The 23,303-nt window shown below is 36.7% G+C and overlaps 1 protein-coding gene across 1 annotated transcript; it reads right to left on the bottom strand.

Moving 5' to 3' along the window:
- Positions 1-7,120: 7,120 nt before the first annotated feature.
- On the bottom strand, positions 7,121-21,383 carry Arl14ep (ARF like GTPase 14 effector protein). The gene is made up of 4 exons (XM_020187016.2): positions 21,244-21,383; positions 12,771-13,269; positions 11,042-11,169; positions 7,121-9,665 (listed from the first exon to the last, which is right to left on the bottom strand). Exons 2-4 carry the CDS (start codon positions 13,194-13,196, stop codon positions 9,437-9,439), a joined length of 783 nt encoding a protein of 260 aa, XP_020042605.1. The 5' UTR covers positions 13,197-13,269; positions 21,244-21,383; the 3' UTR covers positions 7,121-9,436.
- Between the last annotated feature and the right edge of the window lie 1,920 nt (positions 21,384-23,303).

Here is a 23,303-nt window from a genome sequence, read left to right as displayed (position 1 = left end):
TTATAATGTTGAGGAACTTTCCTTCTATTCCTAGTTTTCTTAGAGCTTTTATCATGAAATGATGTTGGATCTTATCAAAGGCTTTTTCTGCATCTATTGAGATGATCAAGTGGTTTTTGTCTTTGCTTCTGTTAATGTGGTTTATTACGTTTATTGATTTTCGTATGTTGAACCACCCCTGCATCCCTGGGATGAAGCCTACCTGGTCGTGGTGAATAATCTTTTTGATGTGTTGCTGAATTCGATTTGCCATTATTTTGTTGAGGATTTTTGCATCAATGTTCATTAAGGAGATTGGCCTATAGTTCTCCTTTTTGGAGGTGTCTTTGCCTGGTTTTGGGATAAGTGTAATAGTGGCTTCATAAAATGTGTTTGGCAGTTTTCCTTCCCTTTCTATTTCATGGAACAGTTTAAGGAGGGTTGGTATCAGTTCTTCTTTAAAGGTCTGATAGAATTCAGCAGAGAATCCATCAGTTCCTGGACTTTTCTTTTTGGGGAGACTCTTGATTGCTGCTTCAATTTCATTTTGTGTTATAGGTCTATTCAGGTGATTAATTTCCTCTTGGTTCAGTTTTGGATGGTCATATGTATCTAGAAATCTGTCCATTTCTTTTAGATTTTCAAATTTATTTGAATATAGGTTCTCAAAGTAGTCTCTGATGATTTCCTGGACTTCCATGGTGTTTGTTGTTATCTCCCCTTTTGCATTCCTGATTCTACTAATTTGGGTTTTTTCTCTCCTCATTTTAGTCAGGTTTGCCAGGGGTCTATCGATCTTGTTTATTTTTTCAAAGAACCAACTTTTTGTTTCATTAATTCTTTGTATGGTTTTTTTGGTTTCTATTTCTTTGATTTCAGCTCTTATTTTTATTATTTCTCTCCTTCTATTTGTTTTGGGATTTGCTTGTTCTTGTTTTTCTAGGAGTTTGAGATGTATCATTAGGTCATTGATTTGGGATCTTTCAATCTTTTTAATATATGCACTCATGGCTATAAACTTTCCTCTGAAGACTGCCTTAGCTGTGTTGCATAGGTTCCGGTAGGTTGTGTTTTCATTTTCATTGACTTCTAGGAACTTTTTAATTTCCTCTTTTATTGCATCGATGATCCATTCTTCATTAAGTAATGAGTTATTTAGTTTCCAGCTGTTTGCATGTTTTTTGTCTTTACTTTTGTTGTTGAGTTCTACTTTTACTGCATTGTGGTCAGATAGTATGCATGGTATTATTTCTATTTTCTTATATTTGCTGAGGCTTGCTTTGTGCCCTAGGATATGATCTATTTTGGAGAAGGTTCCATGGGCTGCTGAGAAGAATGTATATTGTGTAGAGGTTGGATGAAATGTTCTGTAGACATCTACTAGGTCCACTTGATCTATTGCATATTTTAGATCTTGGATTTCTTTATTGAGTTTTTGTTTGGATGACCTATCTATTGATGATAATGGAGTGTTAAAGTCTCCCACAACCACTGTGTTGGCGTTTATATATGCTTTTAGGTCTTTCAGGGTATGTTTGATGAAATTGGGTGCGTTGACATTGGGTGCATACATATTGATGATTATTATTTCCTTTTGGTCTATTTCCCCTTTTATTAGTATGGAATGTCCTTCTTTATCTCGTTTGATCAATGTAGGTTTGAAGTCTACTTTGTCAGAGATAAGTATTGCTACTCCTGCTTGTTTTCGGGGGCCATTGGCTTGGTAAATCTTCTTCCAGCCTTTCATCCTAAGCATATGCTTATTTCTGTCGGTGAGATGAGTCTCCTGTAAGCAACAAATTGTTGGATCTTCTTTTTTAATCCATTTTGTCAAATGGTGTCTTTTGATGGGTGAATTAAGTCCATTAAGTGTTAGTACTGATAGGTATGTGGTGATTCCTGCCATTTAGTTGTCTTAGTTGTTTGAAGGTTTAATTGTGTGTACCTAACTTGATGTTACTCTCTACTGTCTTGCTTTTTCTTATCCTGTGGTTTGGTGCTGCCTGCCTTTTCATGGTTAAGTTGGGTGTCACTTTCTGTGTGCAGGATCCCTTGCAGAATCTTTTGTAATGGTGGCTTTGTGGTCACATATTGTTTTAGTTTCTGCTTATCATGGAAGACTTTTATTGCTCCATCTATTTTGAATGATAGCTTTGCTGGGTAGAGTATCCTGCCACCGCCACTTTTACAAGCTTTCCTGCTCCTGGTTGCTGGGCAGTGCCACTGCTCCTGCCTTCTCTGGCTGGCTTGTTTATTTACAGTTCCGTGAGGGATTGCCCCTCCCCCTCTTCGGTGTTCAGGGCACCCCACCCTCTTTGCTACGTATCTTTTTTGTTGTTGTTGTTTATTATTCAGTTTTTTTTTTTTTCCCTGGGTGGGGATCAGTCTGTCCAGGGGGCTATGCTGATCTGGCCCAGGGTTGTCTGTGGGAGTACCGCATGCTGCTTAGCTCACCTTGTGGTTTGCATCTTCCCAAGTGGTCTGGGAGCTGGCATCTGGTGGCACGGGAACCCTCCTGGTTTCTCTGTTTAATGTGAAGTGGAGATGCTATGCGCAGACTGGAGATGTGGAGGAGTCAAAGTTTTGCATCTTCTTGGTGGTTTTTCCTGTGAGATGTATGTCCAGCGTGTCTCCAAGATTTTACTTTAGGAAACATGCTTTTTTGCTTCCTCCCTTTAGTTGCCATCTTGGAATCTCCTATGTAGTTCTTTGATAGAAAAAGCCTTCAAGGAGAAAATAATCATTTCTTCAACTACACTTTTTGGGAATAAATTACACACTTTAACTGAAAACCTTAGGAAATGTTTCCCTTTCAACATTTCCTGTATGAAAATCTTTTTGTTTAATTAGGAATGCCATGCTCCAAATTATTCTAAGAGAGTGACTTAATTGTACACATCAAATTGTGAGGCCTATACTTTATGCAAAACTTCTCTTTGTATAGCTTCATTCATTAAGTCATGAATGGCTAGAAGCTTGTTTTTGTTTTGTTTACAAAAAACTTTATTTACTCAAAAGAAAAGACTCACAAGACAGTTTTACCCAGATCATCTCAGGGTGACACTTGGGACTCGCTTTTAATAGCTGAGCTAACCTCACTTGACTAAGCAGAACTGAAAAGAAAGAAATGGCTAATCCAAATCAAAAGGCTAATGTCTGGGGAAGGCATGAGATTATTGCCTAAAAAAAAAATTAATGTTGCCACAATTCACTAAATCTCTGAATTATTACACCTTCTAAATGTCAAAACTAAATTTGTACTTTACCTTGTAGAATTCATTTTCATAGAATGAATAGTGCCACTATTGGCTAATCTTATACTACCAATATAACTAAATAAATAGTACCTTTAAGCCCAAATCATAAACTGGGGGCATCATAATATAAGATAATAAAAAGCAGGTGATTAGATTTATTAAATCTTCAACATAACAGGTTGTTAATAACAGGGATATTGTCAAGAGCTTGTATTTGAATTTTGAATTTTTACTTCTTTGAATGTCTATACTTTCTAATCTTTGCATTTGATGTTTCTTCTTTTTAAATTTTTTTTCTTTATTAATTTATTCATATGTGCATACATTGTTGGGGCCATTTCTCCCCTCTGCCTCCCACCCCCTCACACTCCTCCCCCCTTGCTTCCAGGCAGAACCTGTTCTACCCTTTTCTCCAATTTTGTTGAAGAACAGACATAAGCAATAATAAAAAGCATTTTTGCTAGTTGAGATAAGAATAGCTATACAGAGAGATTCCTAGCATTGCTTCCATGCACAAGTGTATTACAACCCCAATTGATTCATCTCTACCTGACCTCTTCACTACTTTCCAGTCACCTTCCCATACTGACCTCTGACATTTTAAGGTTACTGTATTAGCTCCTCTGCAGTGGGCACATCATTTTCAAGTTTTGGGTTTCCTACCTATCCCCGTATCTCCTATATGTGCTCTCCCCTTAGCGTGTGACCCAAGTCCAACAACATTACTGCATTTGCCCTAGATCTAAAGCCTGCATATGAGGGAGAACATACGATTTTTGGTCTTATGAGTCTGGCTAACCTCCCTCAAGGTTATGTGCTCCAGTTCCATCCATTTACTTGCAAATGATAAGATTTCATTCTCTTTATGGCTGAGTAAGATTCCATTGTGTACAAATACCACATTTTCTTAATCCATTCATCAGTAATGGGCATCTTGTCTGTTTCCGTAACTTGGCTATTGTGAATAGCACTGCAATAAATATGGGTGTGCAGGTGCCTCTGGAGTAACCTGAGTTGCATTCCTTTGGGTATATCCCTAGGAGTGGGATTCCTGGATCATATAGCAGATCCATGTTTAGTTTTTAAGAAGCCTCCATATTGTTTTCCAGAGTGGTTGCACTGCTTGCATTCCCACCAGCAGTGTATGAGGGCTCCTTTCCCCTCACATCCTTGCCAACATCTGTTGTTAGTGGTGTTTTTGATGATAGCTATTCTAACAGGGGTGAGGTGGAATCTTAGTGTGGTTTTGATTTGCATTTCCTTTATGGCCAGAGATGGTGAGCATTTTTTCATGTTTTTTGGGCATTTGAATTTCTTCTTTTGAAAAAGTTCTGTTTAGTTCAGTCTGATGTATAGCTGGCAAATATTTTCTCCCACTCTGTGGGTGGTCTCTTCAGTTTGGAGACCATTTCTTTTGTTATGCAGAAGCTTTTTAATTTTATGTAGTCCCATTTGTCCATCGTTTCTCTTAGTTGCTGAGCTTCTGGGGTTCTATTGAGGAAGTCCTTGCCTATACCTATTGCTTCCAGAGTATTCCCTGCTTTTTCCTGTACTAACTTCAGAGTTTCGGGTCTGATATTAAGGTCCTTGATCCATTTTGAGTTGATAAGAAGACAAAGATCCTACAACCTGCAACCTATCAATATCTGGTTTTTCTTTTTTCTTGGCAGTACTGGAGACTGAATTCAATGCCTCACACTTGCTAGGCAAGTGTGCTAGGTGCTCTAGCACTTGAGCCACATCTCTAGCCCTTCACTTTTAGTTAAAGTAAAATGTGCCCTTACTTCAAAATATTCCTCTGAAAAGAACTGGGTAAAAAACAAAACAATGTACCATCCAGCAAGTTTACAATGAAAATCACAAGCCCTAAACTTGTCTTTTCAACTGTTGTCACTAAAGTTGGGAGGGTTGAAAGGTTTGTCAATTTTAGTAGTGTCTGAAAACAGTTTTAATAAGGGAATTCATTTCAAAATTACAGTCTAGGTAGATTACTGCAACTCTTAAAATATTTGTTGCTATAATTTGGATCTGAAATGTCCCCAAAGGCGCATGTGTTAAAAGACTGATCCCTAGCTTGGTGTGACTGGCAAGTGGGGAAAACTTTGATGAGCCTAGTGAGAAGACTTCAGGTCGCTGGTGGCCTTTGAAGGGGTGGTGTGATCATAGTTCCACGGGCAGCTTTGCTGTAGTGTGCTGCTTTGCCACAGACCCAAAAACACTGGGCCTAACTGATCATGGACTGAAACTTCTAAAACTCTGAGCCAAAATAAACCTCTCCACTTGATAAACTGTCTCAGGTTTTTCTAAGTCTGGAAAGCTAACTAACACATTTGTAGTAACATGAAATAAAGTTTCTAATCGTGGACCCTTTAACTAAGAAATCTTTCCTTCATGGTTTTAAGGGAGGAACAAAACAATACATTGGAGTTCTGCCACTTCATAGAGCTGAAGTAAAACACTTTCAAATTTACATTTTTTTTGCATTTAAAAATGGATTATTATCCAAACTGTGTTAATCATTTGCTTTATCTAATAAATATCCTTTAATTTCTGGAAGCTGTATTATCTTGATGAAATTAGTCAATCCTCACACTTACCACCATTACAAATCATCTACAAGTAGCAGCATATATTCTATAGAAGACAATTACACATTTTAAACATGTTCAAGTTTTGATTTTTAAGAGAAAGCATTATTTCTGAAAGGATTACCACTTTATAAAAGAAATCCAAAATTGCCATGTACATTAATGTATCCTCTTATCCTTAAAAAAGTAAAACCCAACATAGTTGCCTGCTGCTGGGCAAGACTCAAGAATGCTACAAAGAGAAGCTATTTGAGGATTTTTTTTTTTTGTAATCACTTCAGCAGGCTATTATGTAAGTACGTGTTCATACCAGCAGATGTCAGCAAAAACTAAGGCATCACATGAATTTTGTACAAGCACATTATAGCTATTAGCAGGGTAACCATAATGCCAGTGGAAAATCTCTAATTACCAAAGTTCAGTAAGATGCCCTTTTTTTTTTTTACATTGTAAATCAACCTGTAATTATTATCTTTTTTGGAAGTGGGAGGGTATAAAAAGCCACAGTAGAATCTGATTTTTCAGGGCAGTGCAACTTTCTCAAAGACTCAACTGCTCTTTATTAAAAACAATAAAAAAAGTTGGGGGCGGGGAAGACTGGGTGTCAGTGGCTCATGTCTGTAATCCTAGCTACTTAGGGGCTGAAATCTGGAGAACTGCAATTAGAGGCTAGCCCAGGCAAAAAGTTTGCAAGACCCCACCTCAACCAATAGTAGGATAGCTGGGTGTGATGGCATCTCAAGCTACAAGGAAGGATGAGATCAGGAAGATTTCAGCTCCAGGCCAGTCTGGGGAAAAGTCTGTGAGACCCCCATCTCTACAGAAAAAAAGCTGAGCATGGTTGTGAACATCTGTCATCCTAGCTGCAACAGGAAGCATAGACTAGAAGGAAAATGAATGGTTTGGACTGCCTGGGCAAAAAGTGATACCCTATCTCCCAAATAACCAGAGTAAGAAGGGCTGCAGGCATGGTTCAAGCTGTAGAGCACAAGCATGTCAAGCACAAAGCCCTGAGTTCAAACCCCAGGTAACCAAAAAGCAACCTCAACTCCTCTTGCCAAAAAAAGCTGTACCACCAAGTAACACCAAATTACACTTCAGAGAGCCATCCTCACTTTAAAAAAATCAAAGTTTCATATTACTCTAGCATTGAATCCATGTTTAGGGCTCTGAGCACAAGAGTGTTTGTGGGTATGTGAATGTATGCAGCTTTCTGGGGAGACAGTTTACAGTTTTCATCAGCTTTCCTCAAAGATCTTTGACTTCTACAAAGTTAAGAATGATGCTAAAACTTACTAAATTTATACTTTTTATTAGTAAATCATCACAAGTATGTACATTTCAAAATTCATTTGCTAAAAATTACTTGCTTGAATCCAGGCCAGGAAAGCAGTTTCAGAATAGACTGTCAGGTTGTAGAACAGCTTGCTATATAAAACTAGAGATATTTTTAAAATAGAAGGATCCTATATGTGATATTCCAAAGGCAAATAGCTATTTTATGACATGTTTATGAAAAATAGTTAGAAATAAGATAACATGGGGTGACATTTTATTCAAATATTTACATGCTTTTCTATCTTAACATTTGTGATGAACACTGTGAAAGACCAATGATAGTGGCCTTATGTTAACTTCTCTGGGAAAACTTGCTTAGGTAGAAATATCCAAATAACTTTCATTTGCTTTTCAGATTAATAGAATGGGAAATAATCTAGCCACTTTGAATAATATTTATGAACAATATAAAAAGGATCTAGGTAATTTTATATTAAAATGGTAAGTGAACTTATGCTGTCATTTTTCTACAGTGTTTTTTAATCATCTAATTAAGGTATAATGATCCTTGGAGTTCAGATAAAATTACGGTCTATATCCCATATAACAAAATATTTAGCATCTGACTTAAGCGTAGAAAGTTAAAATATTCTTTTATCAGTGCTCAGTTACATTGAGCAATTAATAAACTAATTGGACTTCTGACAATCAGGTTAAAGAAAACTTACAAAAGTCACATTTAATTTCAAAGTTGAAAATGGCATTCTGTCGAAGTAAAACCTGTGACTTTAGAGACAGAAAAATAAAAATAAAAACAAAAACATGTCTAATGGTCAACTCACACTCCATCATTTTTTCTTATGACGCTATTAAGGAATATTTTTAGACCTCTTGATCCTAACAGCATTTTAATACTACAGATAAAATATATACCCATTTATATACTATATGCGTACTTCGGCTTTATACATAAAAATGTGTTTTGTCCCCAAGAATACATTTTCACAAAGATTGCATAGTCTGCACAGTGAAAGGTTTGCAGCACTAAAATATTTATTTTTATTTGAAGCTGGAAAAAAAAAAGATATAATATATTTGAGCACTTAGATATATAGATTAATTTGCAAAATAGTTTAATATTAACTAGCTAGTTGTATCAAAATCAATTTTCCCTAAGTAGGCATTGTTCCTAGCTAATGGCAGTCATTATTTGCATGGTTGTATGGGACCATAAAAAGGCCATGCAAAGCAATCTTAATAATCAAATAGGAAAATTATGATTGTCCCATGACCTTGAAAAATCTGTCAAAATATTAAAACTTTGTATAGTTATGAATGTACAAGAAAATCAAAGTCTATATATTGAGAATTAAAGTTTTATTTTATTATCAAAAATTATCAAAAAAAGAGTATCTTGAATAGTACTTGTCTTTTTTGTTAAATAATGTGACACTGCTTAAGCATCTTTTCATACTCCTTTAAGTCTGGATCAACTTCCAGCAATTTATTAGCTGTGCTTTCAATGTTGTAAAAGTATTTCTGCATTCACAATAAATATCCTTTAAAGTGAAGTTTTTACCATCACTTCTGGGACATATTCATCCTTTTAATCACAACTACTCTCCTCACTGATATTGGTAAGTTTGCCTCCAGCAAGTTCCTCTGGATGCAAACCCAGTCTCAGAACAGCAGCAGCATCAACTCTCCCATGAGCAGTGATTACTTCTATAACTCCATTTATAACTAATTCAGATTTCACTTCCAGCATTGCCACTATTCATTTCTTTGCTGCACTTTCATCTCTGTTGGCCAATTCTTTCAATTATCACTTGTGTAAAATGTCATGTGGGTAACAAGGAGGTAACACAAGTATATGCTTTACTGTGAGTGAATTAAATAACAGATGTGCAGGGACCAATCACTAGCAGAATTTGAAGGAAGTTAACATGACTGGTCACCGATGAGGAAGCATACCGAGTTAATACTTCATGCATTTATCAGTCATGCTGTGGTAGGTGAAATCTGAACCATGCTAAGAGATGGGTGTTATTTAACTAAATTATGGTCACTGAAATCTGTGTCAATGGGAATCATGCAAATTGAAGATTGCCTATACCTAATTGTTAAACTGATCCCGACTTAAAACTGACTAAGAAATAACCCATTTAAATTTACATCAAATAAAGAATCTTAAAGCACTCAAAATGCAACACTAATACATACTAAGGTGGTTTTAAAATCTTTGTTATTTGACAATCAAGCTCAAAATGTATCTTAAAGTGACAGAATTTTAGAAAGAGGATTTTTAAAGACCCCATAGTTAGATACCACAAATTATCCAGCATGCTTATTATGAATTATTTCTCCTCCTTCAATTTCTATTTGCTCATACAGCCACTTGCGGTCACAGCGGCACTCAGCTCCACATTTGGTAGAACCACAGGCAGGACAAGCATAGAAGCATCCTAAGCAATCTTCATCAAGACAGTCACAGAGGTCCATTCCACTGAAAATCAGGAGACCTTGGCTATCATAGACCTTACTCTTTGCTGGTATTACTTGTCTGTAAAGTAAAACACAATGAATTACACCTCACAAATACATTATTTTGAATATTTAATTGAAAATAAGGTGCAGAAAAAAATTTAAGGAGATAAATATTTTGAATTAGGGAAGAAGTCCTGGTAAAATGGATCAGTGAATGAATTCCATATAAGAGATACTAAAACTTGAACATGCCTCTTCAAGTCCATTTCAATGTCAACTGAACAAAGGAATGGATAAGAACTCTGTCTAAAAAAATTCCTTTACATAAATAAATAAAAAAGAATGGCTAGTTAGTAGTGAATCATTTTATTAGCTACCAATCTTGACTGCTTTGTGAACAGTTATTTTATCTATTTATGTTTGCATTATTCACATGTGCATACAATGCTTGGGTCATTTCTCCCCCCTGCCCCCGCCCCCTCCCCCTTCCTTTGTGAATAGTTTTTATTAGTATACTGTCCTATAGATTTTTATACTGTAACTAATCTCTTTCTTGTTCTTTACTGTCCTCTAGTAAATCTGGACTAAAAATATTTAAATAATTCAATGAAAATGCTAATGGAATAAATGGCATATGCAGAAATGTTGACTGCACTTAAAATAGTTCTGAATGATTACATTAATATTTGTTTGCCAACTGGTTTTAGAAATGCTCAAAGACTTTGATTATTTTGGTTGTACTGGAGATTAAATTCAGGGTTTAGGGTTTGCTAAGCAGGGGCTCATCACTTGAGCTGCCACCTCAGTCCCAGTTAATTTTAAATAATTTAGTTCTCCCTTTCATTCTGTAGACAATACTAGAATTGTTTCTATCTGACTCATGTGAAAAATAAGAATCATGAATTGTCATAAAATCTAATTATCTTTTAGTTGCCACCCATAGAGCAGCTATACTAACAATATATTAATGCTTTCCAAAAGACACTTACTTTAATTCTAAGGTACATATGTTTCAACTATTGTTATTATTATTATTATATTTGTAGTAATTGTACTGGGGCTTGAACTCAGGGCCTTCACCTTGAGCCACTCCACCAACTCATTTTTTTGTGATAGGGTTTTTTTTTTGAGATAGGGTCTAGTGAACTATTTGCTCAGGGCTGGCTTAGAACCACGATCCTCCTAATCTCTACCTCTTGAGTAGCTAGAATTACAGGTGTGAGCCTGTATTATGTCAAAAATATTACCCTCTTCACTTCATTGCTACCTTCTTAGAAATAAGCTTTGGGAGTTGAAAGGGATACCTTAATTTTAAATGAATAAAACCTAAGGCCCTTAGAGGTTTTTACTAATTCCACATTATCCAATTTAAAATGTCTATTCAGAAAATTTAAAATTTAAGACACAAAGGAACAATGAAGATGCAAAACAGCAAGTTAGCACACAGCATACCTGTCGGAACCAGCAGCTGCATTCTTTGTGAGCCTTCTTTTTTCTCTTTTACCAGTTTCTGGAGCAAATTCAGTTTGCTTTCCTGGGTTTGTAAACTGTAAAGATCTCAAAGCTTTAGCAGTTCTTCCCTGAATAAAGATAAGCAAATTATCAATTCAAATCTTGACATCTGACAACAAATACTTTACTAAGCATTAACTTTAGATTATTCCTTAAAATGTAAGACAGTTTGTAATACACAAAGAAAGAAAAAACGTCTTAAGATATCAAGTGCAGGAAAATTCACAACTTATTCTAGACTATATTCAAACTTTACTGGCTAATTTATTAAACCATTTTCATTATCTGAATTATAGTCTCAGGCAGAATAGAAGCAGTAGAGGACTGGCATGGTGAGAACATCAACAGTGGTCATCACCACAGAAGCAAACACATAGAGACTGCTATACAACACAATGGTAGACAGCTAAGTTTTCTAATAACAATACTGAGTCTGTAAGAAAAGTTTCTATTTTTAAGAGGAGAGAAGCAACATGGTTTCACATATGGAAATAGTATTTTTTAAAAAGTTTTGGTAAAACAAAATTTTGGCACTAAAAGATTTATTATTTAGGGAGGTGAAAGTAAATGGTGTTTCAAAATGTTTCGGCATACCCACAGTCAAGACTGGGTGATAAAGAAATTGAATTTGGGAAAGAATACACAATACACAAGAACAATGGATAGAAAAGGTGAAGACATCTAAAGTGCCAGGATTAGCAAGTATCTGTAATGAACTACAGATAACACTGGATCCTAGAGATGTGCCTCGGAGAGGAAAACAAAAGAAAAACAATGCATACAACTTAAATTTTTAATTCACTTTTGATTTACTAACATAAAAGAAAACTGAAAAGATATTCCAGCAGCAAAATCATAAAATGTTGTAATTAAACTTTTGAGAAATGCTCCTTTAACACTCTTGTTCTTATTCTAAGAGTTTCATGAAATCATCAGTTGTTTTACTATAGTTAAATGATCTGCACGTAGGCAGGTGAATAGGGAAGAGAAGTATAAAATATTTAATACTTAATAATGTAAAAATGTATGTTCTTTAGGCTGGTGGAATGGCTCAAGTGGTAAGAGTGCTGGCTTAGCAAGCATGAGGCCCTGAGTTCAAAACCTAGTACCTCCCCCTCTCCTCTGCAAAATGTATGCTATTTGACCACAGGGAGCCTTAAATTTAGTCTTGAACATTATCAAAAATTTAGAGTTAGAAGCAAATGAAACTCACAAGCATTTAAAAATTTCAAAAAAGAATGGGGCAGTGCCAAAGGAGAAAGACTGAAAGAAAAATCGATTATTGCTAGTCACTTCTTTGTTCTTCCTTTTAAAGTAGTGATCTTCAAGTCCTTCATAAAAAGGAATTTTTCCTGGCATATAGTCTCTTGCTGGCTGGTATATTCCATTTAGTTATTTTGGTAATCAAAAAAGCATCTCCTTGCCCAGAATACTGTAAAAGCCCTCTAACGTCTAAGCACTAGAAGATTGTAGCTTAAGGTCTTGGGCAATACAATCTTGACCTTGGGTATATGGAGACATTCTGAAAGACCATTTCCTTTCAAGTCCCAAACTTTAAATCCATTGTATGCTAATGAATATAACAATAATGTAAATATGGTTCCTTATAGTTAAGCAAAATTCTACACTGTAGAAATCACATAGTAGAAACAAGGACTGCTATACATACATCTGATTCAGGTTTTCTTCTCTGACGGTCTTCAGAATCAACATCCACACTTCCATTGATTATCTGGGTACATTTTGGACAAAGTTTCCAACCAGGTACGAGCTGTCTTCCAAATTTTGCACTCAAAAAAGTGGCATCATCCAAATCAATTACATGCAAATTTTTTTTGGCCAGCTTTTTATGTATGTTAAATGGGTCACAGCATGACTTTTGCAAATCTTCAAATCTGTCAATGTAAATTTTTACATGATGAAAGCAGATTGTATTGTTCCCAGACAGTGTCATTCCAGTTCTTAATTGAAGTAAAAGCATATCATTTGATGACAATTCTTGCAATGTCTTGAAACCTGTGTGACGAGTATAGTAAGTTTTATGGCACTCATTTGTGGTGCGAAGCTGAACTCCAACTGAACATGGATCCATCATTCTTGATTCCAGCAAATTTTCCCTGTATTTAATTTATCTAGAGAACTCTGTAGTAGGTCATGTGCTGATCACCCTAGAGAAAACATTAAGGATAGTAAGATCTGTGATGTAAATTATTTAAATGGAAAAATGAAAAAGCATTTGATAAAATTCAACACTTGTTTAAAAACGAGAGAAACTTTCAGCAAGCCAGGAACAGAAAAGTGTTTACCAAAAGCCTACAATAAGTGATATTATATTTAATCATCAAATGTTAGAAGCATTTCTGGTCAAATCAGAACTATACAAGAATACTATTCCAGCTCCTATCTAAGACTACATTAAAGTTGGGTCCTGGTGGCTCATGCCTGTAATACTAGCTACTTGGCAGGCTGAGATTGGGAGAATTGTGGTTAGAGGCCAGAAGGGGGAAAAAAAAACTGTGAGACTACCTCATGGAAAAAAGCTGGACATGGTGGCACATGCCTGCCATTCTAATTACAGCAGGAAACCTAAAATAGGATCAGTCCGGACTGGCCTGCACAAAAACCGAGACCCTATCTCCCAAATAACCAGAGCAAAAATGGCTGGAGGCGTGGTTCGACTAGCCTGGACTACATAGTGAGACCCTGTCTCAAAAAAAGGAAGAGCCTTTGAAGAACTTCCACAGCGGATTTGGTCACTTTTTATACCACTTGGTATATATAATGATCTATAATTTTGTAATTAAATTTCTATAAAAGTATATTGCATCAAGATAAAGTTGTTTCATGAAAAAATGCTCACCATCTCTAGCAATAAAGGAAATGCAAATTAAAACCACGCTAAGATTCCACCTCACCCCTGTTAGAATAGCCATCATCAGCAACACCACCAACAACAGGTGTTGGCGAGGATGCGGGGGAAAAAGGAACCCTCTTACACTGTTGGTGGGAATGTAGACTAGTACAACCACTCTGGAAAAAAATTTGGAGGCTACTTAAAAAGCTGGACATCGATCTACCATTTGATCCAGCAATACCACTCTTGGGGATATACCCAAAAGACTGTTACTCCAGAGGCACCTGCACATCCATGTTTATTGAGGCACTATTCACAATAGCCAAGTTATGGAAACAGCTAAGATGCCCCACCACTGACGAATGGATTAAGAAAATGTGGTATCTATACACAATGGAATTTTATGCAGCCATGAAGAAGAACGAAATGTTATCATTCGCTGGTAAATGGATGGAATTGGAGAACATCATTCTGAGTGAGGTTAGCCTGGCTCAAAAAACCAAAAATCGTATGTTCTCCCTCATATGTGGAGGGCAAACACAACAAGGGGATTGGACTATAAGCACATGATAAAAGTGAGAGCACACAAGGGAGGGATGAGGATAGGTAAGACACCTAAAAAACTAGCTAGCATTTGTTGCCCTTAACGCAGAGAAACTAAAGCAGATACCTTAAAGCAACTGAGGCCAATAGGAAAAGGGGAACAGGTACTAGAGAAAAGGTTAGATCAAAAAGAATTAACCTAGAAGGTAACACCCACGCACAGGAAATTAATGTGAGTCAATGCCCTGTATAGCTATCCTTATCTCAACCAGCAAAAACCCTTGTTCCTTCCTATTATTGCTTATACTCTCTCTACAACAAAATTAGAAATAAGGGCAAAATAGTTTCTGCTGGGTATTGGGGGGGGGGAGAGGGAGGGGGCGGAGTGGGTGGTAAGGGAGGGGGTGGGGGCAGTGGGGAGAAATGAACCAATCCTTGTATGCACATATGAATAATAAAAGAAAAATGAAAAAAAAAAAAAAGGACAACAGAAATAAACAAAGCTATGTATCACAGCAAGCCTGTCAACAGTAAATATGTCAATTCTCAAGGAATTTACCTATAAAGCCAATGCTATTCCAATCAAAATCCAATCAGATATGCTACCACTCCCAATAGAAGTTAGCAAGCTTGTGCATATGAAGGAGTAAAGGTCCAAGAAAAAAATCTTGAAGGAAAATAAAAAAGACACTGTTTACTAGAAAATTATTATAATTAAGACAGTATGGTATTGCTATATAATAGACAGGTAGATCAATGAATAGATGAGGGCTTTGTATATGATACAGGGCACTATAAATGAATGAATATGATACATTAATATGGAAAGGAGTTTTACTTGGGTGACAATATGGAAAAAGACAGAATTAGATTCCTTCTACAACAAACAAAAATTACCGATGTATTAAAAATTACACAAGAAAAAAATATAAAATATCTATAAGAAAATACAGATTATGTGACACATAGTAAGGAAAAAAATCTTCAAACAAGAAAGCATATGCCAAAGGAAATGGCTGATAGATTGTATCATATGTCAACATTACACATTTTTGTATAAATAAAGGAGAAAAAAAAACACACTAGAGAGGTGCTGTTAGGATTAATACCTCAAATATTGTGGTTAGTTCTTACATGCTCCTTATACATGGTTAGAATTTAAACTACTATACCTACTTTAGAATGCTTTTGGCAATTTCCAGCCATGCTGAAGAAGTGCATACCCTGCAACTTTGCACTTCTAGCTTTATGTGTTGGAAAAATGTGTCCCCAATTGAGCAACATACACAGGGACTCTAGCATTCATTTTTTTTAGTGAAAAATGAGAAAGAATCTAACTATATAAATGATGAGAAACTCTGGATTCCTTCTATGTAACAATTTAAATGACTTACATGAGTCAATGTGAATAAATCTCAGTCAATCTTAAATGAAAAAGTTGAAAGAGGATACAAAGGATATTAATGTAAAATTTTAGACACATAAAATTGTATATAAGATCTAAGTATAAAAACATGAATGCACACTAAAACAGTCCAAATTTGTGTGTACATCTAAGGAGGAAAGCACTTTTCTTCCCCAAGAAGATTTACAGAAAAGAAAGCATGGTAACACTTATACAAATGCCTCACTACTTTTCATACTTCCTATATGAAATTTCTCATAGCAAATTAAAAAACTAAGTTCAATTCTTAAGAGAAGATGTAACAAATACAATGTTGTTGAAAAAAAGATTTGAACCATTGAATTCTGGGTGGTGGTAGGGGATTAGGAAACCTTGGATTCTGCAATTTTGTATTCATAAGCTTTGGTCCACATCAAAAACAAAAACAAAAAAATCCACCAAAAAAACAAACAAAAATGGTTAGAAATCCTGATATGTTCTGATGTGGTTTCTGCAGAGGTACTGCAATCAATAAACCATACACAAAGAAAAAAGCCCAGTCTCATATAATTCAAGGTGAATAAATGCTCATCTCTATTTCAAGTACTAAATCTAGAAAGTTAAAAAATAAAATACACTTTAAAAAATGTTATTGAACATTTTAACTTTCAAGTACTCTTATCACCTAAGCTTTAGTCTTATTTTTCAGATAGTGCCTTGCATTTTTTCCAGTGCTGTCCTTGAACCCAGATCCTCTGTCTACTGACAGGATTATAGATGTGAGCATCATGCCCAGCTTGTTTTCTGAGATAGGGTCCTACTAACCTTTTTCTTTGGGTGAGGGGGTAGCCTGGCCTTGAACTTTGATCCTTGTTGTCACTGCCTCCTAGGAAGTCTACCTTAAAAAAAAATCTTAAAGCCAGTCTGGGGGAGTTGCTCAAGCAGTAGTACACCTGTCTAGAAAGCATTAAGACCTTGAATCCAAACTGTAGTACTGCCAAATAGGTCCCAAACACATCATAAAAAATACATTATCATACTAACAATTATATTTTCTTCTCAAATAAAAAAATTGGGTTAAGATAAACTAAGGAGTAAAAAAAGAAAGAGAAACCCAGTGGTGAAGTTACAGAAGAAAAAACTACGTGGCAATGTATCTTAGGAAAAACGAAACAAATCTGGCCCTGACCTTTCTTTATCGTGAATACAAAGAAAGAAAACAGATCAACTGTCTCCAGTCCATTTCAGAAACTGAGAAAGTTCAATGTCTATATATTTGTAGATATATATTCTATATATATTTATATACAGATTCTATATATTTGTAGATAACTATCACAATTTGTATCAACTATTCAATGATCAATTTTTGATCAAAAAGTGACTTCTTATTATTCAAAATTTGGGTTGCCCTGACCACATTCAATAGGAAAAACCATCTTGTGATTTTGGAAATTTATTTCAGAAATTCTAGCTCCTAGAATACAATTTTTGGAGAAGCACTTGTAAGAATTAGACTGTCCAGTTAATGTGCTATTTTTTTAAGCAACTATCCATTTGGTGTCACTACTGAGGCAGAATTATGTATGGTGGTTACCAGGTACAAGATGATCAACTAAATTTGAATTTCTAATACACAAATAATTCTAATTTTAATTTTGTCCTAAATATTGCTAAAAAGCAATCCACTGTTCATGTGAAACTTAATTTAATTTGGCATCCTGTTTTTTTATTGCTAAATCTGGCAATCCGATTATCTGCATCTATTGGTAACAAGAGGTCTTTCTTCAATGCCAGCTATTTCTTACCTTTTTCTAAAAGATAACTGAATTCCCCATGAACAAGTTACAGTATAGTCCTTTTAAATCTAAAATGTCCCATCTGATGGAAGGCAAGTTGTCTACTGCATAAAAACAACTCTTACAACCTGATTAAAATTCAGTGATATAGCAATACCATTCACTTGAGTAAACTATCAGGGAAAAGCAGATACATGAGTTAAAGCAGTTTTATTTTTAAAAGTCTTGAATAGATTAGCAACCTGATCTATGATCAGGCAGAGACAGTGTGCTCAGGTACTGCCAGAGTCAGGCTAGCTCAAGGAGCACAAAACTTCAGGCAGTGATCTTAAGTGGTCCCACTGTGTGCCTTCTAAAAATACACCCGCTGGTTGCTTCTCCCCTGATATATTTCCTCAGTGTTCTCATTTCCAGCTCTGTCCTCCTCCTCTAATGAAGTTCTGTTGTAGAGCTCTTTTCATCTGTCTCCTAGCAACTGTTTCTTTGCTCATTTTAATGTCCTGCCAGTGTGGTCTACAATTAATATTTATTTTCTTCAAGTGAACAAAACTTCATGTTGTTCCCTTCACCTGAAATACAGCAGTCTGTTTTTCCACAATGATGACCCACCTAACTCTTTCCTTAATCAACAGTCAGAAATGTATTACTATGTATTCTGTGTGAATAAGCAGTGCACCAGCTGGGACCTTAACAGAAATATAGAATCTCAGTACCCGATCCAGACCAAATGACTCAGAATCTGCATTTTAAAAAAAGATGCCAACAGCAAAGCATGATAATTATCTATATTTTTGTAGATTCTTACTGGTGGAAGTTCAATGGACTTCCCTACCTAACTGTGGAAGAAACTAGTTTTGCCTTTATTTACATATTTGTTCAGCATTCCTGATCTATAAATGTTTCTGTTCTTTTCATTTAAACTGATTTCTAACATCTTACCTGGATAAGTTAAATACAAATCTTCAATATGTGTTCACTTTATATTTGTGCGATAGCCATGATTTACCTACCTCCCCTTTGTAAATTATCTTTTTGACATATGAAAATATCAATTTTCTCCCCTCAATTATCTTGATCAGTATTATAACCAGAATTCCCAATGAAAGAAAAAAAAATCCTGTTTCTTATGAGATAACAAGCCAGTAACAACAATAACAACAAAAAACCCTTAAATGTGCTCATTTAGATCACATTAACTTGGGTCCTCTTCTCCCTTCCCCTTTCATGGTACAAAGGAAACCCACGTCTTTAAGTACTTTCAAAATACACCTAGTGATGCAGATTTACAAACAGTGACACTTTGACACTTTATATATTAATACCTTGATTCCTAAATGGGTCAATGGGTTTCTAAGGCCTTCCTGTGCTTCTGTACTTCCTTATTTCTTATTTCAAACAGCAAAAATATCTTTTGGCAAATTGTATTTTAACTGAGCCCTGTGCTCTTGGGTTTTTAACAGCCATAAATTAAAGCAAGTCTTGGGGATTTTATCCAAAAGGATGCTACCTTTGTTTACCTATGATCATGCCAGACAAAAACTTTTCTAATTCCATTTTTTGCTTCATTTATGAATTTAGAAATGATTTGCTGACTACTGAGTGGAACAGAATGCTTGTTAGCCAAACTTTGAGACTCTCCCCCTCCTCCTGAACTTTGGCCCATCCCTTCTGAGAACATGCTGGTATTAAGGTAAAACATTCTGTAATCTACCACCCAGATCAAGATACCCTGATACTCTACTTCCACACACATTTCTTGCTAGCATCCTTTACTCCTTTGCAATGCCTGCAGATCTTTTGGTCAAAGTTCATCCTAATGAAATAGTCTCTTTTTCCCTTCTTGTAATAACCCTTTGGAAAGAGTCTCTCCTTGTAAGTCCAGATTTGACACTCTATTAAAAAAATCTACTTTGGACTTTCTCCTGCTTTAGCACTGCTGTTTTAGTACCTTTATATGGGATGTTTTGTGATTCCAAGATGAACATTAATGTTTTTAAGCACCACAAGAGTCAAGAGAGAATGAAATAAATGTAAACTACTACCCTTCTACTACCTTAGGTAGTAAAAGCAAAGTACAAATATTTACTTCTCATATAATTTAAATACTGAGAGGTCAGGGATTCAGCCTAATTTCAAATATTTAGTTCAATATGTGCTCTTAGGTTTGATCTCTTGCCAGTTATTGATAGATAGGTTGGGTAACTGAGAAGCAAAGTCATACAAGACCATGATGCACTATGCCTTAAGTCTTCCACAAGAGTTAAAGCAGAACACCACCACTATCACTAGAAAAACTACAGCAAAATAGCCAATTAACACAACAACCAAAATAGCCACTAACAAAACCAGAGCAGGGGGAGTATTTAATCAAATAATTATTTTTTTCCACCCACATCTGTAAGGGTGATGCACTACTGTGTTCTAATATACTGATTTTCTATAATATTACTTTTTACTTTGCTACTAGTCTTCTAAAATGGAGTCAAATAATACTTGGGCTGTTGTGTAAATGGTCAGAGAAACCGAATTGTGACCATTCTGTTGAAGAAACTTTTACCTCTACTACAAAATAAAATTTGGATTCCAGAATGATATAAATTGTTCCAAAGACACATATTCCAGGTAAAGCTACACTACTTAGGAAGTTTTCTTACACTTTATGAAGATGCAAAGATATAATGTCTTCTCTGCTTGGAAAAATCTTTCACCACTTCTGTGTCAGGCAATAATGAAATGTTTATCCTCCCAGGACACTGGCCAGCATCTTCACCTCTCTGTCCAAGTTTTAACCAAAGGCTATTGTTAAAAGTCCTGCTTTCTGTGTTTGCACAGCACGTTAAGTACACTGAAACTTTTTCTCTATTATCTGTCACATGACAGAAGACAAGTTCTGTTATGGTGTTATTTTCTCCACCAGCCAATGTAAAAGAATAACTTCAAGGGTCTCCTTTTTCATAGCCATATTACATGCTTTCTTGTTACTTGTTCATCTTTTCTATTATATATTAAGCTCCCAAGGCAAGGAATCCCCTGGGTTTTGTTTGCAGTTGTGGCTTCAATTAGCACAATACTGGCATTTAATAGACACTTAACAACGTGTTTTGAATGAACACATGTTTAAAAATTCCCAGAATCCCAAACCAAGAAGGTTTAATCTCCATAAAATCAATAGGACCGGGTCACAGCTTCCTGTAACGGTTCCCATCCCAATGTCCCCGTTTCATGCCTACATCAAAATGATTCAAGCCACCAGACAGGTCCAATGAGCACCTGCTATACTCATAGGATCAGAAGACAGGGGAAAAAAAAACAAAACCTATTACTGGGCACTGGGCTTCAATCCAACAGCTAGGGTTAAGAGACTGATTCTAAGAATTAAACCAGTAAAGACTGAAGCCACTGCAACCTAAATTAGAGCCTGGGGAACGCCGGCCTCCACAGGAGGGGGGACAACCGCTGCAAGTCCCTGTCACCTGTGCGGACCTCCCCGACCAACTCTCCTCAGAGACAGACCTTGGGAGTCCCCGGGCTCCCACCCAGAGCCCCCCACGTCCCCATCCACCTGAGCTCGAGCCCGGTTCCGCCGGCGTTCACGAAGAGCCCGCCTCCACCCCGGCTGGACGTAGCAACACGTCCTCCAGCAGGCCCCGCGCCCTCCAGAGCCCGCGCTACCACTGAGAGGACGGCGCGCGCGGCTAGAGGGGCGCAGCGCCACCATAGAGAGGGGCCCGTGTGAAGCCTAGAGTGGAGCCCAGCCTGGCCGGCTGGGCCGGGCGGGGGTGGCCGTCTGGCGTCAATGAGCCAATGACTCAAGACCAGGCCACAGTTGCTTCAGACGCTGACTGCAGTTTGCTGTGTCGTCCGCGAGGCTGGGGGAATTGGGAGGGCCTCGGGGGCTGCTTGTTATGTTTCCGCTGACGTGATTTGCCTGGCATGCATGATACCAAACTTTTGCACTCGAATGACACAGCCCTGGAAGAGGAGTGAGTTAGCTGCAAAGACCTCAAGAACGGACCTTTTATTTAAGGTCTCACATTTTATTTTGCTTCTTTCGTTCGAATGAAATATATTCTACAGTGCATCTCTTTCATTAGAAAATTTGAAAATAGCTGTTACTTTGAGGAAAGCACAGGCTTCTGGAAGACACTTGTTAAGTTTTCTGAGGGAAGAAACCAGTGCCTTTCTTGAATTCCCATTGTCTGCCACTAGTAGGCGCTCCTTAATTTTAAAAGTGGTTCTATTCATCTGGAATCATTTAGAGCTCAATGTCTCTTAGTGGGGAAGACTCCTGGTCTTTTAACCATTTGAAATTGGGGGTAGAAGGGAAGCAAAAAGACGAAATTATTATTGCTTTAACCAGTAAGTGAAAAGGGTAGGAGAGGCAAATAAGATCCACCAAGGCCCCTGCTTGCTAGTTATTTTACATACCTACTGTTAGTTGTTTTTTGTTGTATGCTCATAGTTGATACCACTTTCGTACTGTCCCCCAACCAGGCAGGATTTTGATACTTGCTGTATTACACTAATCTTAGAACCAGGGAATGGCAGAAAGGCAAAACCCCTAATCCCTTTCTGCTAGTCAGACTTTCATTGCCATGACAAAATTCCTGACATAAAAAACTTAAATGGAGAAATTATTATTTTTTGCCTCACAGTTTCATTGGTTTCAGTCCACAGTTCTTGGGCCCATGCTTCTAGGCTGGTGATGAGCAGGACCTTTTGGAAGTGGGAGCATGAGGCAAAGGCTGTAGGATACAGCAAGCAGCCAGGGCAAGATAGAGAACCAAGGACATCACCTGTGCATAATGCCTAAAGTTTCCAACACCTCCCAAAATAGTGCCACTAATTGGAGACCTAGGCTTCAACCTGTGAACCAGTGGGGGACATTTCTACTTTAATCATAATGTCCCTGAACTGGGGCTACAGGAGGTTGCCCTCGATAGTTCTTTTGCTCCATACTTTGTGGTTAGTATTTTGTTAAATAATAATGAGACAAAATGCATAAAATTAATTCCTGTTTTCTAAGGAACTCACAGACTTGTGAGAAAGACAGAGGAGTGAACTGCTAATCACAGTGTGGTGGGACAAATTCCATGAAGATATGAGGGATATGAACAGGATAAAATAAGTGGAACTAATGTATGGGGGCATTCTGGAGGAAAAGTAATGCTTGAATTTAATTGTTTTATGGTAGCTACATTGATGCAATGGTAGTCTCCAAGTAAACTATTCCAGAGGTGATGATGAAAAAAGGCTCACAGACCAAGTTAAAATCCTTGAATAGTATGATTTATCGAATCAATGTAAGTATCTGGTGAAAAGAAAGAAGAAAGAATTGTAGTAAGTTGATGCACTTGGAATAGGGAGCAAACAGGTGGAAGGTTACCTAAATTATTAGTTAATCACGTTCATATGTCCTGTCTGCCACATTAGCTTTCTCAGCTGATGATATGCTCATGAGAACCAGAGATGAGGTTTCAGCAAGGAGATCCACATGTGGAAAATGCTTTGGCCCAATGGCATATACCTGCTGTGTTAGAGCGATCAAGAAGTGTGCTAGTCACAACTAGAATTTACAAGTTAGGCTGCTGACACTTATTTGCATTTCTTGGGTAGAGAACA

This window comes from Castor canadensis, chromosome 1 (assembly GCF_047511655.1).
Source record: "Castor canadensis chromosome 1, mCasCan1.hap1v2, whole genome shotgun sequence".
Classification (NCBI taxonomy): Eukaryota; Metazoa; Chordata; class Mammalia; order Rodentia; family Castoridae; genus Castor; species Castor canadensis.
The sequence above is the reverse complement of the archived record's forward strand: the minus strand, read 5'-3'. Positions and strand labels throughout refer to the sequence as shown.

Coding starts and splice junctions, on each gene's coding strand:
- Arl14ep (XM_020187016.2), bottom strand. CDS start 13,196: ATGATGGATCCATGTTCAGTTGGAGTTCAGCTTCGCACCACAAATGAG. Junction 11,170..12,770: donor GAAGAAAACCTGAATCAGAT/GTATGTATAGCA, acceptor ATCTTTATTCAG/GGAAGAACTGCTAAAGCTTT. Junction 9,666..11,041: donor GCAGCTGCTGGTTCCGACAG/GTATGCTGTGTG, acceptor TTTACTTTACAG/ACAAGTAATACCAGCAAAGA.